The sequence below is a fragment of the Stenella coeruleoalba genome, assembly GCF_951394435.1.
Source record: "Stenella coeruleoalba genome assembly, chromosome: 16".
Taxonomy (NCBI): Eukaryota; Metazoa; Chordata; class Mammalia; order Artiodactyla; family Delphinidae; genus Stenella; species Stenella coeruleoalba.
In genome coordinates, this window is record NC_137162.1 from 82,388,008 (window position 1) to 82,398,829 (window position 10,822).

At 58.2% G+C, this 10,822-nt stretch overlaps 1 protein-coding gene across 1 annotated transcript in view; it reads left to right on the forward strand.

The window, feature by feature from the left end:
• The window catches only part of PGBD5 (piggyBac transposable element derived 5), an 88,528-nt gene extending 79,545 nt beyond the window's left edge, over positions 1-8,983 (forward strand). Inside the window, exons 5-7 of the mRNA XM_079899215.1 lie at positions 727-924; positions 6,492-6,597; positions 7,882-8,983. Coding sequence (XP_079755341.1) covers positions 727-924; positions 6,492-6,597; positions 7,882-8,077 — 500 coding nt within the window. The 3' untranslated portion in view covers positions 8,078-8,983. The remainder of the gene's footprint in view (positions 1-726; positions 925-6,491; positions 6,598-7,881) is intronic.
• The last annotated feature ends 1,839 nt before the right edge of the window (positions 8,984-10,822 follow it).

The following is a 10,822-nucleotide window of genomic DNA, read 5'->3' on the forward strand; positions in this document are numbered from 1 at the left end:
GCTTCCTGGGCTCAGGGAGAGCCGGAGACCACGAGCAGGGAGGGCTGGGAAAGACCTTGAGTCCCGGCGGAATTTAGAGAAGCCTCCTTGTTCCTGCTGGTCTCTGCCTGGAGGGTCTCCTGACCCGTGGAAGGTGCTGGGCGTTGAGGCCCCCCAGGAAGCCCCGCCCCCAGGAAGCCCCGCCCCAGGGAAGCCCCGCCCCCCAGGGGCCTGGTGTACAGCACAGGCAGGACCCCGTGTAGCGCGCGTGTCCTGTGAGGACTCCCTGCCTCCTCTGCCTTTCACTTGGCTGCACGGGACCGGGGCTGCCCGGGTGCCCAGCGAGTCTTGGTGAGGGGGCAGGGTGATTAGCTGGGTCAGGCTTAGATGGCAGACAGATCTGTGCTAATGATGTCCGTCTCTGCCCGCCCAGCCGGGAGCCTGCAGTTCTGGTGCATCGCATGTGCTCAGAAGTTTTTAGAAGCAGGTGGGAGGTTGGGTCCTCGGGCTCAGCCCTGTGCTGGCAGGTAGCCAGCCCTCTGGCCGCGAGAGCTGCCGTTGTTACTGCCGACGCCCTGCTTGCGTTAGCTCTTCCCTGCGATCTTAGTACGTCCGGAAGTTGGGGGCGGTGGCACATCTGGGATGAAAGCCCCCGGACTTCACCATCTCTTCTAGGGGGCCCCCGAGGGCCGAGCCCGGGGGGTCGGGGGGAGCCGCCCTGAGGCCATGAGGTCCGTGTCCCCGCAGGGATCTACTGCTGCGGGCTGCTCAGCCCCAGGAAGAGTGACTGCACCGGCCTGCCGCCCTCCATGTTGAACAGCCCGGCCTTGCCGCCCGCCCGGGGCCAGCACAGCATCCGAACGAAGGGGAGCATGTCCCTGATCTGCTGGTACAACAAGGGGCACTTCCGCTTCCTGACCAATGCCTACTCGCCCGTGCAGCAAGGTGGGCACGCGGTGGGCGCTGGGGCAGGGGTGTGGGTGAGCTCTGGCGTCGGGTGACCCCTGCCCCTCTTCGGCTCTGGACCGCAGGGTGACGGCTGCTGCCCTTCACGGGACGGCAAGCGCTTCCTGGGCCCTCAGGCTGTCCGCTGCCTGGGACTTGCCAGCCGTCAACAGAAGCCATGAGGCTGGCATTTGCAGGTCCCCCAGGTCGTACGCGGTGTGATTAATAGGCTCCGTTTGAACGGTATTTACACGATCATCATCTAGGATTCTGTGAAAAATCTGTTCTGATGGGAGGCGGGGGAATAGTCAACCATTCTTATCTTTGAAATGTCTTCCTTAGAAGTTAATCGCTAGCGTTGGGTTTTTGGGGGGTTCAGCTGGTATCATTGATTTTCCTTGGGATTTAAAATCCATTGCTAACAAGGGGATTCATTTAGCAAGGAGCCTATATTTAAGGTAACCTACAGCTCAAACACGATTAAACAACAGAAAAGGAAATTGCAGTGACAAAGGGACCCTTTACAAAAATATTTATCGTTGCGTAGTGTATTTGAAAAGTCCCTTGTGTTCCTTTACATTAAGCCATCTTTCCTCTTCTCTATTGAAGGAACACTGCCAAGGAGCTCAGGGGTGTGCGATGTGTGTGTGTGTGTCTGCGTGTGCGTGGTATGTGTGCGTGTATGTGGTATGTGGGTGTGTATTTCGTGCCTCTTGTTCATTTATTCCCATCCTTCACCCCCCACACACACCTAAGTTGTTACTTTTCAGTGGGGATTGCAATCGAGGGACTCAAGCACGTGGGTGTCGTGACCCTACTTACGTGTAGGGGGTGGAGAAAGCGCCCCCCCCCCCCTCGAGTGCTGTGTCAAGGGCACTTAGAGGAGAGGTTTGGAATTGACCTTGTCAGCTGAATGCCAGTTTGAATTGGACTTCGGCTCTCTTGCAGTTCGGGCCTTGGGGCCAGAGTGTCTCTAGGAACAGGTTTGGGTGTAGGGCATGGGAGCTGCTTCCCACCAAGTTATGTTAAATGATAGTCTCTGAAACGATGTCCCGAAGCAAGGACTTCGCACCTGTCTGAGCTGGGTGAAATGAGGTAGCAGAGAAAAGACCGCACCTGGGGAGGTTAGGGAGAAGCCTGCACTAGGACTGAAGATGACACACCTGAGAACCCTTAAATCAGGCCCCAAGGGAAGGAGGCGGGAGGCTGTTGAGGCTAGATGAGAAAATTGGGAGGGGGGATTTTTAAATACGCCGCAACTGGTATTTGTGTTCAATTCCGTGGTAGTTTTCTAAAGTACGTACTCTATTATACATCATGCAGTCCCCAATCCTAGTCGCCCTTGAAAATTCCATGGAGTGTGTCCACAGCCTGGCCACAGACTGACCCCCACCACCAGGCCCCTGGGCACCCCCAGGGCCTGTGGACACTGGGAGCCCGGCGGGTGAGAGGAGACCCTGGGTGCGGCCCAGGGGGCTCAGAGCGGAGGCCATGTGGCCGGCACGCGCCCCACCGGGAGTCCTTCTCCTGGCCCACATCCTAGGGCCTCGTTTCTTAATGAAGGAGGTAGTATTCCTTTCTGTGTACTTCAAAGGCATAATTTTTAAAAAGCACCTCGTGGGCTTCCCTGGTGGCGCAGTGGTTGGGAATCCGCCTGCCGATGAAGGAGACACGGGTTCGTGCCCCGGTCCAGGAAGATCCCACATGCCATGGAGCGGCTGGACCCGTGAGCCATGGCCACTGAGCCTGCGCGTCCGGAGCCTGTGCTCCGCAACGGGAGAGGCCACAACGGTGAGAGGCCTGCAAAAAATAATAATAATAAAAAGCACCTCGTATTCCATCCTTAGATGTATCATAATTTCTTTATCTTGGCCCCTATGAATGATCATTTTTTCATAATATGAAGAATGATGTAGTGAAGATCTTCACATGTAAATCTTCAGGTACATCTTTGATCACTTCCTCCAGGTAAATCTAAAAGTTGGACGGCTGGGCCAAAGGGTCTGAACGTTTTTAAGGCTCTCGATGCTGTGTTGCCAAAAGGCTGTACTTACTGCCGTTGCAGTGGGTTATTCCTCCTGCTTTATCAACACTAGTTTTTTTCTTTTCTAAATTTGTCAATATGATGGCTGAAAATGCTGCAGAATTTTAAATATAATTGTGGTGACTGTTGGTGGGATTGAACATCTTTTCCTGTGTTTTCAGCTAATTTTCAATGCTTGCTTCATGTTCTTGTCAATTTTTCATTGGAGGTATGTGTCTTCCGAAATTGAAAGCAGATTTTATGCCTATAGCAGACATTTTTCTTCGTTTGTTTTCCTTTTGCTTTTATTTATGGCCAGTAATTTTAACATCAAAAGCGTTTTTCATTTCCGCATAGGCACAGCTGTTGATCATGTTATTTGCTCTCATGCCTAAAAGCCCCGGCTGTGTCCCAAGGCCAGGCAAGTGCAGTTCACCTGGTTGTTTCATAGGGTGATTTTGCGCTCTTCGCAACCATCCACTTGGAATTTATTTTGGTCACGGCACCAGTCGGGCTGCTACGATGTTTTTTTTCGTTAAGTGGCAAAGGTCGGTTGACCAAGCAGCCCCACCTGTGTACCTGCACCATTTATCAGATAATTCTTTTATTCCCTACTTACTTTACACGTCACCCAGATGACAAAGTCTCCTGTATTCTAAAGGCTGCATCTCAGCTTTATACCGTCTTCTACCGTGACCGTATTTGCTCTTCTAGAACATGAGCAGAATTTCGAATTTTAGCAAACATGTAACTAGTTATGAACATTTTAGGGATTGATTTATTATTCTTTACTCCAGGTTCTAAGGGGAAATGAGCCCTCTTTCAGAGATGGTGAGCACATGCAGGCTTTCATTCATCCAGGGACATCCCCGTTGAGAACCACATCCTTTTGCGTTTCTTCTAGAATCCATGTTGAGTCTACCGTCTCGTTGCCATCTCCGTCTTTGCCCACTTAGGGTTCAGTTTCCATGAGGCTAATGTGAGTGTGGAATGTCTGCATGGGTCTGTGAGTCAGGTCTTGACTCATTCATTCAGACTTACAGAAGGACGGAAAGAAGGTCAGCCCAGCCAGAAAAAGCCTGGGGAAGGCAGAAGACAGAACTCACTGGAACATGAAGACAACGTGGTTCTCTCATAGGCCCACGTGGACCTACAGTGTCACAGAGGTAGACACGTGGAATGAAGCTGTGCGCAGAGGGTCCCCCACACGGCTGGAAATGTCCAGGTGCACCCAGGAGAGCACGGCATTCCTGGTTATGATGCCAGGGGACACAGTAAATGTCACATCACCTCTTGTCAGTACTTCCAGTGTCTAAAGCTTTTCAGTCCTCAGAAAAGGATACTGTAGGACAGCAGTCTTACCCTTTCCAGCTCGAATAGTATCTAAAATCCAAAACGTCAGCAGAGAGGAGCGTGGACTGGTTTATGAACTTGGGGAAATGCTCAGAGACTGACGCACACCTGGATTTTGTAACCAGTCCCCTGAGATTTCCAGCTGCAATCCTCATGCTGAGTTAAAACATTCGAAGGGATGGGAGGGAAACGGAGAAGGAAAGCAGGCCCGGCATGGCTGGGTGTGCTGGGACAGCGGCGGCCCTGGCTGTGCAGAAGGCGGCAGCCGGAGCTGCAGGCGGGGAGCCCCAGGGGCACGGTGCTGGCCGAGGCCCTCGGACAGTGGGCCTGACCCGCTGGGAGCCCTGGTGACTCGGAGTGAGTTGTCCTCTTCCTCTGGGAAAAGAACGGAGGGGGTTTTATTTCCTTATGGGATGGTCTGATCTGCTCATACACATGTGGACTCTGGGGAGCCCTACAGGCGCCTCCTTAGTCCCAGAGGAGGCTGTGGTTGAAAGTCGGGCAAATTAAAATGGAGCTGGAGGTGGGAAACCTCCCAAGGCCATGTGCCTGGGCCGGGGTGTGAAACTGGGGTGTTTGCCCACTTGGACTTGAGGTCGGGTGGGGTGGTGAGCAAAGACACCAGCACAGGTCCCCTCAGGAAGGGTGCTGCAGAGACACAGCCCTCCTTGGAGGCAGGAGCCCAGCCTTGGAGGATGCACGTGCGTCTGCATCACCCGACCATGGAACGTCTCTCTGAGTGGGAAAAGGATCCCTAAGCAACCAGGGCCCAGGACCCTCTGGCTGGGCACAGAGATCCTCTGAGCTTTGGAGGTTTTAGGAAGTGTGTTGCCCGGGTCCTGCCCCGGGCGTCCCCAGACCACAGCTCTAGGGGCGGGGCCTGGCTTCTCAGTCTCTCACAAGATGTCCAGGTGCTTCTTCAGTGCAAAAATTCAGTACTGGGGGAGCGGGGTGGGAGACAAAAAAGATCCCGGCTCAGGGCTCAGCCTCAGCACATGGACCCGTGTGACCATTTTTACTTCAGTTACGCCTACTTAAGTGGTGCTGAAAACCCACAGCCCTTTGAATGGCGCTGTTCTGCGGGCAGCGGGGATGGGGGCGGGCTGCGCGGAGGAAGCGCTCTGTAATCCCGACCTCGCTCGCAGGAGCGTCCTTCCCGCCCCCGCGTCACCTCCGTGGGCGCAGTGGACGTCCACCCAGGTGGGCGGGGCAGGTCTTGGAAAACAGGTTGTTGGGCAGCAGGCTGAAGAGGACTGATGACCTCTTGCTTCTCATGCCCGGTCAGTGGGCCGTTTGAATCTTGCCGTGACCTTGGCGAGTGGCCCTGGGACGCGGTTCCACGTGTATTTGGGAGGAAGAGGCGTTTGAAAGCGTGTGAGAGAGGGAGCGCCAGGGGCGGCTGGGTGTGAAGCACTCTGTGCGCGGCGCGAGGCGTGGAAGAGCCTGGGGTCGGGGCAGCTCCTGCCTCTCCTGAGCCTCTAGTGCCACCCTCTGCCTTGATGGGGGCGGTGGGGCAGGTGGAAGGGACCCCCGGCTCCCTGACCTTGGTGGCCACCTCCTCCCACCCCGCTCAGACCCTGGAGGGAGGGGTTGAAGCCCGGGGGAGGGAGGGAGGGAGGGGGAAGGTGGGTCCTGAGCTCCCCTTCTGCTCTCAAGGCCCCATCGGGTGCAGCGGGCCCTGCCGTGGCCCGTGCCGTGGCCCGGTGTCCCGCACTCCCCTGAAGCTGCGGTGGCGGTGTTGGTGGTGGTTCCCCTCCATCTCCTCCCCTGCTGTGGCCCGTGCCGTGGCCCTGCCATGGCCTGGTGTCCTGCACTCTCCTGAAGCTGCAGTGGTGGTGTTGGTGGTGGTTCCCCTCCATCTCCTCCCCTGCTGTGGCCCATGCCATGGCCCATGCCGTGCCCCCGTGCCGTGGCCCTGCCGTGGCCCGGTGTCCCGCACTCCCCTGAAGCTGCGGTGGCGGTGTTGGTGGTGGTTCCCCTCCATCTCCTCCCCTGCTGTGGCCCGTGCCGTGGCCCTGTCGTGGCCTGGTGTCCTGCACTCCCCTGAAGCTGCAGTGGTGGTGTTGGTGGTGGTTTTCCTCCATCTCGTCCCCTGCCGTCTATTTGACGAGCAGGCAGGGGGGAGGGGCGCATTTTGCACGGGGGTCTGCGGGGGGCGGCTCAGAGGGGATGTCCCGTCTGTTTCCCGCAGGAGTGATCATCAAGAGGAGGAGTGGGGAGATCCCCTGCCCCCTGGCCGTTGAGGCCTTCGCCGCCCACCTCAGCTACATCTGCAAGTACGATGACAAGTACAGCAAGTAAGTGAGCCGGCGCCCGGCACGGGAGGCCTTGCCACCGAGAGCAGAGCGGCTGCTGGGCGGTCAGCCTCCCCAGGTTCAGAGCTGTCAACGGGAGAGCCCGAGAGAGAAAATCCTGGGCCCGCGGCCTGGCCCGCCCAGCCCCCCACCTCCTGCACCAGTGCCCTCTCTGCCCCTCCCCCCCGGCCCAGCCGCTGGCCTTCACCCCACACCCTCTGGGCCCTGGGCGCCGTCGGGCCGGGCCGCGTGTTTTCCGGCACTGGTTACGGAGCTCTTTCGCGTGCGGGCGCGGTCTCAGGTGTGGGGTCGTCGTCAAGCGCCCGCACGGTGTGCATGTACACGGCCCCCTGCTGTCTCGGGGCGAGCTCCTGTGTCCACAACAGGAGGGAAAAAGTGATTGCCCTTGAACCTCGGTCTGCCTATGAAATGACTGGGCCTGAGCCTCACAGCCTGAAACAGGGTTGCACTAACCCCAAAGGTGGTGGGCATTTTCTCAGCCCTCCTTGAGGGCCACGGACGTCTCCCGGGGCTGCTTATGGGCGGGGAGGGCAGCACGTGGACCTGGGTCCCTGGGAAAGCCCGGGTGTAAGAGGGAGCCCCGTTGCCCACGGAGTCACTGGACGGGCTCCGCGGAGCCTGCAGCGTGCTTGGCACCTCGCGGGCCTGCGCAGTGGCTCCAGGGGAATCGGCACGATTGAGCGAATGGACATCCGTGGCCGCCCTGGCTCGGCGTCTTGGTGGTGCCGAGGCTCCTGGCCCCCGGGGTGCAGAGACACACGTGCAGACGGAGGGCGCAGTGCAGGGATGGGTTCTGAGTTGGCGGTCCGGGGGGAGCGCCGTCCTCCGCCTCGGGGCAGAGGAGGCCTCCATTGAGGGCAGGCGGGCGTGGTGAAGAGACACGCACAGAGCTGCGGGCGGACGCGGCGCGAGATGGCTTGGGCTGTGCCGCAGTTGCGCAGGGCCCTCGGCGAGCAGGGGAGCCCCTAGGCCCGGTTCCCGCCAGAGCTCCGGGCTGCACCGCAGAGGCCCGGCTCCTGGTCTCGGTGTCCCCTGTGGTGACCCGCCTCCTCCCACCTGATCTTTGATAGGGGTTGTTTGCACATTCAAGTACGGTTCACGTGACCGAGCCTCAGAGCGAGGCTGCCGCTCCCCACAGCCGGATTCCCACGCCGCGTCCCCTGCAGCATCTCGCTGACCCCGATGAGGCCTTTTGGGGATGTCTCTCCTGCACCGGGTCCCTGGGCACCGTCTGAGCCAGTCTTTCTTGCCGTTCTGTCCTCGTAGGTATTTCATTTCTCATAAACCAAACAAGACCTGGCAACAGGTGTTCTGGTTTGCCGTAAGCATTGCCATCAATAACGCCTACATCCTGTACAAGATGTCGGAGGCCTACCACGTGAAGAGGTACAGCCGGGCCCAGTTCGGGGAGAGACTCGTGCGAGAGCTGCTGGGCCTGGAGGACACTTCTCCGAGCCTCTGATGCCGGGGGCGTGGCCCAGGTTAGGTAAGGACCAGGTCCAGGGAGGGGAGGGGGAGCCTGACGTCCGACCCGCCGGCCAGAGACCCAGAGACGCCCTGCGTGGGGCTGCGGCCCGGGAGGGGTGCTCGGGGCCTCTGGAGGGACCAGGACGGACCTGGTCAGAGGATGGCGTCATCCCGCTTTCCACGCAAAGAAGAGCACGGCCTCCCTCCGGAGAGCGGCCACCGCCTCGCAGCGAGCACCCGGCAGGTGTGGCCCTGAACCAGACCCTCCGTGCCACCAGCGGGGGGCCATGGAGGGCACCCTCACGACCCCCCGGAGGCCGCGGGAGAGCCCACTTAGCACAGGGGACCTGGGAGGGCTGCTGCCACCAGGGGCGCCAGGGATGGGATGAGATGAGCCGGAGCGCGCTCTGCTCGGTGAAGGTGGAGAGACATCCGTGACGTGGTCCGCGTCTCGCCGTGCCTGCAGGGGGCGGGAAGCGAGCCGGGTGGGCTCTGCGCAGCTGGGACCGCTCAGGTGTGTGCGGGAGCCCGGAGGGTTTTCCAGCGTTTGCCCCGCGCAGGCAGCTTAGAACGGGGCTCGTAGAAGAAGAAACACAACCCGGCGCCATTAAAAGGCAGTGACGGCGTGGGGAGCGGGGCCCTCTGATACGTCCACGCGGCCTTCCTGCCCATCCCTGCGTGGCTGGTGGACAGGGAGAAAGGGACAACGGCGATAGGATGACAGCGAAGTGTGAGGCTGCTTTTTGTTTTTAAATATGTCTTCAGGTTATTTTCTTACTGTTGCTTCAAATCTTCTGTAAAAGGAGATATCCCTCTTCTTTTCTGCCCTCCCCCTCTCACCCCACCCCGTCGTGGCTCCTCGCATATGATCACAGGCCTAGACCTGGGCCAGAGAGGCCATCTCGCCTCCATCAGAGCACGGGGGCCTGCGGGCCTTGAGCTCTGTCACCATTAGCAGAACTACCTGTTCTGGAAAACACACAGCATGGCTGAGACACCAGAATGTCTCTGCGGATGACCACTGGCTAACTCTGTCCCTCGCATGGTCACCGGGCGGCGTCTGCCAGCCTCACAGCACCCCTCAGAGCGCTGTGGTGGGCATTGGCAAACCCGCCTGTACCAGCCTGGCTGGGCCTGATTCCCGCGGGCCCGGGGCCTGCTCACCGCCAGCCAGAAAGGCCTACGTGACGAGCAGCTGGCAGCAAGGGCTTTGCTTACTGCCCAGAACACTTGGGCCTTTTCTGAACCGAGGTCCACAGGTCTCCCTGGGAGACCTCGGCCAGGGTGGTCGGCTGGTCTGGCTGTCCCCGCAGATAAGAAGCAAGTCATTCCTAGAGTTACGTGATCCCCCTTCGACCCAGTTTATGTCGCCCCCTTATTTTTACAGATGCAAACCTACTCTACTCAGGCTTTGGGACGTTCTTCCTTGTCACTCAGTTAATTACAAGTGTTGCTGGCGGCATGCTCCCAACTCACATTTCTGTCCCCGGGGTCATGACGGTCACCTCGCCTGTGGTTTTAATCCGCTGCCACGGATCGTAGGCCAAATTTTAAATCGCGTCTCAACACACCTTCGCCGTGTCCTTTAATTGGATTGGAAGCACTTTTACCACGTGGAGAAATCTATTTTTAATTTGTGATGCTTTTCTACAAGGTCCACTATTTCCGAGTTTAACGCGTCTCCAACGCTTAGGGAGACTCTAATGAAAGCTGATGAATTTTCTTTTCTGTCCAAATAAGTAAAAGAGAAAAAATAAAAGTCTATTTAGATGTTGACTCTTTGTTAATACGTGAGTTTGTTGAAAAGGTCAGGGACACAAATCCAGGCTCCTTTTTTGAGTCTTGATTTCTCGTATAATCCCACGTACACGATCTCGACTGTCTAGCACCATGAGCCCGTGAGCAGTTTAGAAGAGGGATTCAGCTAAAAGTGTTGACTGGTAGACACGTGGACGGAGGCCTGGTCCCCCCCCGTGAGGGTTTAGTTGTATTGCAAGTGCCTCTGCCGTCAGACACGTCGTGCCTGTCCCCCAGCCTGGCGCTCCGCCCTCTCCCGGGCTGTGTGTCATTCTGATTGAACACAAGAGGCGCTGCCGTGACCAGTAGCAGGTGACTTCACATCGCCAAGTGATTACAGAGTAATTACACCATCTCAGTGCTCTGAACTCAAGACGGTGGCCACCTGGTTTCTGAGAAATGACTGAGGGGACAGCAGTTCAGCTGGGTTCTAGCGGAGGCTGCGGCGACTGCACCAGCTCTCAGGTTGAGAGCAGCGTCTCTTCCCTTTCCAGGAGGAGGACAGAGGGACAGGCAGCACTGATTAGGAAACCCTGCAGGGACCCGGACCTCACCCTTGGATGGGATGTGGACTGACCTCACCAGGCACCGTACCTCCCTGGGTCTGAGGGCCGGCGGGTCCCCACTGGACGGGCTCATTGAGAAGCTGGCCATTACTGGTGACCAGGAAGGGGCCCAGTGCGAGGTTCGCAGGGGAGGGGCGGCCAGCACAGGCCTGGCAGAGGCTGGGAGGCAGGTGGCCTCCCTGCATCCCGTGGCTGCAGGGACCCCTGTCCGCGCAGGTCCTGCCACTGTGGCATACCAGTCCCGGTGGGAGGTCTTTGCTATGGGGTCTAGGAAGGAAGGACAGACAATGCGCTCCCAACCTGGTTCAAAACAAAGCACCACTGGAGCGTCTAAGCTTCTCCGGAGAACAGCTGTTAGACCGAATGCAGGTTAACCT